Genomic DNA, 5621 nt, shown 5'->3' on the forward strand with positions numbered 1-5621 from the left:
AAAAACAACAATGGCCTTAATACTGATCCTTGGAGAACCCCGCTTCTTACATCAACCCAATCTGAGGAATAACTATTTATCACAACCCTCTGCCTCCTGCCCTGAAGCCATGCAGCTATCCATCTAAGGATTTTCCCTGTGATTCCAACCTGTTCCAGCTTATAAAGCAACCACTCATGTGGGACTGTGTCAAATGACTTGCTGAAAACCAAATAAACATCAAAATTATTCCCTAGATCCAGCTCTTGGGTGACCCTGTCAAAATATCTAACCAGATTAGTTAAACATGATTTTCCCTTTGCAAAACCATGCTGAGAATCCTTCAGAATTCCATTTCTATCTAAGTGATCCTGAATTCCGCCCTTGATCATAGCCTCCATGATTTTCCCTACTACTGAAGTTAGACTGACCACCCGGTAATTTCCTACTTCACTCTTAGATCTGCCCTTATGTATTGGAGATACACTTTTCCAATTCAACATAATCACTACCGAATCCAGTGATGCTCTCATAATTAACCTCAATGCACTCACTTGCTGCCTCCCTTACGATTAAAGGGTAAATGCCATCAACCCCAGTAGCCTTACTGGCCTGTAGGCTCGAAAGATTTTTCATTAAATTAACATGTGAAATTTCAACATTACATTTTTCAAATTCACTCCCATTTCTCATTGACAAAGGGTTTTTCTTCTGTAAATATCAATGCAAAGTAACTGTTGAGTTCATCTGCAACGTCACCTGGGATATCTAATACTATCCCACGTCCATTACATAAGAATCCGATCTGGTTTGTCCTTCTCTTCTTTGTATTTATACATGTGAAGAATTTCTTATCTCTCCTCCCTCTTTGTGAGCAACTTCTCATAATCTGCCTTTGCCAGCCTAACCTTTTTCAGTGGCATTATTACAAATCAATTTATAGCTGTTATAGGCTTCAGTACTTTTTATTGCTCTAACTTTTCTATGCCATCTTTTTCTGCTCAAGTAACCTGGAAAATTCATTATTCATCCAACTTCGATCCTCCTTGTGGTTTGGATTTTATTAGCAAAATTAGTAACTAAGGCTTTAATGTGTCGTCCTCGTGGAGTATTTTTTTAATGGTATATAGGCATTGAAGGCTTCTGTGCTTAATGTTTTAAATGCATACCATAATTCAATTGTATTCGCTCTCTGTGGAATATCTACCCAGTTAATAGAAGCCATGTAGAACCTTAAGGCATCGTAATTTCCTTTCCTGAAATTATAACCCATTCCTTTGCCTTTAACTGCTGCTACCTCTCTCTTCATCGTCCACCGTAGAACTCCGTGATCACTTCCTGCTACTGGCTCCTGTACTGTCAGCCCTATTATGTCATCTGGTTCATGGGTGATGAGGTCTAGAGTATTCTTTTCCCTGACATGTTGATACAAATAGCAATCATCTAGTTGATTTAAAAATTTTGTCCCTCATGTGGAGTTTCCTTCCCATTTGCTCCAATCAATTAGAGACAAATTAAAATCACCCATAATAAGTAATTGTGAATCACCCATTCACAATTACTTGCCCATTCCATTTGCATGTAGAGACTCCCATCATAACCTTCACAATCACCTGGCCTGTAGATTACTCCCACTCTCATTATACCTTTGCTTCCAACTATCTCACACCATATAGATTCTATGCTAGCATGCAAAACATCCGAATCCGGGAAAGCTTTCGTCGCATTCAGGCTGCTTTTGATAAGAAGCATAATCTCACCACCCCCTTCTATCTTCCCTATTCTTCCTGAATACATTATACATACCATACTGAAACTCATCATCCCCTATCTCTGGGTGGCACCACATTTCCATAAGCCCTATTATGTCAGTGTTACTTGTCCCAACCAGCAGTTTGAATTCATTCATTTTATTGATGACACTTCTGACATTAGTGTACAAACAATTAAGATTTAGTGTTCGTGTATAGTTAACTACCCTGACACACCCCCTTAAAGTTATTTAAGCTCGCTTCCCTGACATTTGCTACCTGCTCATTTGAAACATTTCTGCTCTCAGAACATCTTGCTGCCATGTTCTGTTGCGGTAATAAACAAATACTCTTGAGGTATGTGCAAGCATTAATTTGACCAATACTATCAGATGAACGCATATCTATATTACCCTTGTTTCCCCCCCCCCAAACTAGCAGTTTCCCTAAACCTTTAAGGTATCCTCAATAATACTAGCAAAACCTGTTGCACCACCTTTGCTTAAATGTATCCCGTCTCTACAAAACAGATTCCTTCTACCTACAAGTGCGGGCCAAGCTGATAGAAACTTCCCCCCCAAAAAGCCTTTCAGAGTCCAAGTCTTGAGTTAATCCACAAGGCTTTCAGCATATAATCCCTCCTATCATGCCTGGGCAGAATTGCAGACACAAACATTGTGATCTAACTCGCGACATTTCTTCAGCATGGTCCTGTATTTGTCTAACACATCATCAGATTGTGTATGTGTAATGTCATTAGTCTCCACATGAATAATAATATTCTCTTTTCCCACATAAAATCTGACAGTCTGTTGGTGACATCATTAATGGTTGCTCCCGTAAGACATACCTTGGTTCTAGTCCACCTATCCTTATTTACAAAAAATATTTCTCTGACAATAGGGTCTCCTAATAAAACTAAGTCCTTTTGAATCAGAGTAGTTTGCACTTGGTTATTGTTCTGGGGCTCGAATCGGGAGTGCATCACTTGGTAGGTTGCTAGAGTCTTAAGTCGCCGACGAGCTCCCATTTCCGTTATTCTCGAGGGCAAGCACCCATTTTTCAGTGACTCAAATTGTTCTAGTAATGCACCAAATTGTAACTTAAAATTGGTGCACTCCTTACAACGGTGACAAAGAAAGGAATCTCCAAGTGAACTAGGATTATCCATTAGGTCGACCTTTGAATACATGCCACAGGTTCCAAAAAGGATAAAATCATGACTCACCCGGAAATTGCCATTGGCTATTTCCATATAAGTCATGGTACCATCTGACGAAGCGTTCAAGGTGGATCTTGTAATATTATGAAATTTACTAATTATTAATAAAAGAAAAAAAAAAAAATATTTCAAAATATTATATTTATAATATAAAAAAAATCAAACTATTACAGGAAAAAAAAAAAAAACCTTATTAAAATAAACTTTAAAATATACTAAATAACCTTTGAAATCCTGCTCTACTTCACTAATCCTGCTTTAATCCCCTCTTACCTATACTTCTTTAATGTCGCTATGAAGAGCTGTAATAGGCACGTCTACTTGCCACAAATGCCAACAGTAGAATGATTAGCTGATAATGCATGCATAGAAATTTTGGGGCATCTCTTTCACCCTCATAGATGGTATGAGCTTGTCTGCCTCCATTCTTCAAATGTAGCAATACCCACACTGACACATAGCTTTGTCAGTAAAGCTGACTGTTTCCAGTTTATCAGGAAAGCTGTAGAGACTGTTCATTGCCTGTATAGAATAATTCTGTTATGATCATCAAGTTTGAGGTACTAAATTTAATAAAAACTCACTTGCATGTGCATTACTTTATTCACAATGCAATTTTATACTGGTGGATGAACTTCCTTGGAAGGTAGTTCATTCAGAACATTGAATGTACACATTCTACATTCTCCTTCTGCTCTGGACTTGCTGTCACCATGTTGTTTGAGGATGCTGCATCTCCTCAAACTTTTACATCTATGCATATCGTTTTGTTTAGCTCAGTGATTTCTTGTTACATGCAAAATCATTTGTGCCAAATTAGGTGACTTCTGCTTGAAATCTGTAACACACTTTTTCCCTTTTCTTGAAAGTATTTATTATTATTAGCTGTATGGTGCAAGGAAGCCTGAGGCTTATGCAGCATGAACCAAAAAAAATTTTAAAAATTCCCGTGTTACCCTGAGAGAGAGAGTCAGAAGTAGAGGGGAATCGCCAATAAAGCAAAAAAGAAAAGAATGGTGATATCCAGCTCAGGACCCTGGGTTTGCCAAGCCCGTACTCACCAGATGTGAGCCCCTGGGGTTAATTTTGATATACAATGGTTATCTGTGCAAGTTTAAACATTCTCACCTTCATAGACATGTGGGGGGGGGGGAAAAACTGTAATACACTTATTACATTTCAGTGTGAACACCATGCAAATGTCATAGATTGTGGTAAATATATGCTGTACTATTTAAAAAAAAGAACTGTCAAGATTACATAAAAGTAATCAACACAACTTTTAGTTTTTTAAAGGAAACTTATCAGTATTCGTTTTAAAAAGGGCTATACTACTTAACTGGATACTAATAGGAACCACATAAACATTACATTATATATTTATGAATGTATACATAGCGATTGCCCTTATAAACCATGTCTTATCAGGTAATTAATTTGGCAAGTTCCTTATCAAGCTGGAGTACAGCTTTGTGGTGAAGAAATAACAACTGTCCATTTGGAAGAAACGTGTTCAATATTGCTGACACTACATTGCTTTTTTTACATATTTCATACGGAGATGCACTAATCACAGGTACGCGATTTTGTAAATACCTTATAAAATACAATAAAATTCTTCCTGCCATAATTCTATTTTCGTGCTTGTCACACGCTAGAATATATGTGCATCCATCTACAGTGTGCCACAATATGACCTTTTCTACTTCATTTGGACCAATCTTCATTGAAAAGAGGCCGCCGACTTCATTTTCATATAGTTCATAAGCAAGGCTAACCTGCCCAAAAGTCGAAGTATTTGATACAGAACAGTTGTAATCATTTTCTGTTTTAACCTTACTCACAATATCATTTACTATTTGATGCTGCAAAAGCCTAATGTTACAAGACACTTCTTCGCAATTATCTGATACTAAAGTCTGTTTATACCACCCAGATCTACAGTTTTCTTTAGGGGTATTTTCTGATAATACACTACTATCAAACATGGAAGAATAAAGAATGGTACTCGACTCCGAGATTACAGCAGCAATAAATGCAAAAACCATAATTGATAACTAAAATAATAGATCAAATTAAATATGATGACTTTTTAACACAACTTCAACTGAACTTGGTAATTCTCTACCTCAAAAAAATTGTAGGACGGCAGCACCGTAGCTCTTTAGCACTGATCGGTATTCTATTTTATCATTCTGAGTGGCACAGAAAAGTAAAATACTTCTCGATGCTGAGTGGAGCATACGTGTAGTTCCATAATTTACCGGCTCTGTTCTGGGAATTTACGACGTACTTTCGGTAATTCAGAAATAATTCAAATTCATTTTTTTATATATACTTTTAACCCAACACGTGGTCTTGTAAATTTTTTATTTTTAAGTTTCTTCCGGGCCCAGAGTTGGAAATTTAAACTTGCTATTCAAAGCCTGCGTTCAATTTCCAACCCCGCAATACGTAAAAGAGATTGAGGTATTCGAACTCTAGATTATCCTACAATGCTCTTTAACAAGTGATTCTATTATTATTATTGTTCCTCTTATATTATTTCTCCTTGATTGGGGGAGTTCACTCCATGACGGGTACTGCAGAATACTGCGAAAATACTGCTAATAAGTACACAGGGTGGTCGTAATGTCTGGTGTTACTGATGGTCAAGGAACTCTCTGACT

The 5621-nt window shown here is 37.3% G+C and overlaps 1 protein-coding gene across 1 annotated transcript; it reads right to left on the reverse strand.

The window, feature by feature from the left end:
* Positions 1–4365: 4365 nt before the first annotated feature.
* LOC150083225 (AP-5 complex subunit sigma-1-like) lies at positions 4366–5054 on the reverse strand. The gene has a single exon (XM_090377119.1). It carries the CDS (start codon positions 4998–5000, stop codon positions 4377–4379), a length of 624 nt encoding a protein of 207 aa, XP_090233245.1. The 5' UTR covers positions 5001–5054; the 3' UTR covers positions 4366–4376.
* Between the last annotated feature and the right edge of the window lie 567 nt (positions 5055–5621).

The sequence above is a fragment of the Mastigoproctus giganteus genome, chromosome 7 (assembly GCF_048544385.1).
Source record: "Mastigoproctus giganteus isolate SK-2022 chromosome 7, ASM4854438v1, whole genome shotgun sequence".
Lineage (NCBI taxonomy): Eukaryota > Metazoa > Arthropoda > Arachnida > Uropygi > Thelyphonidae > Mastigoproctus > Mastigoproctus giganteus.

Coding starts and splice junctions, on each gene's coding strand:
- LOC150083225 (XM_090377119.1), bottom strand. CDS start 5,000: ATGGTTTTTGCATTTATTGCTGCTGTAATCTCGGAGTCGAGTACCATT.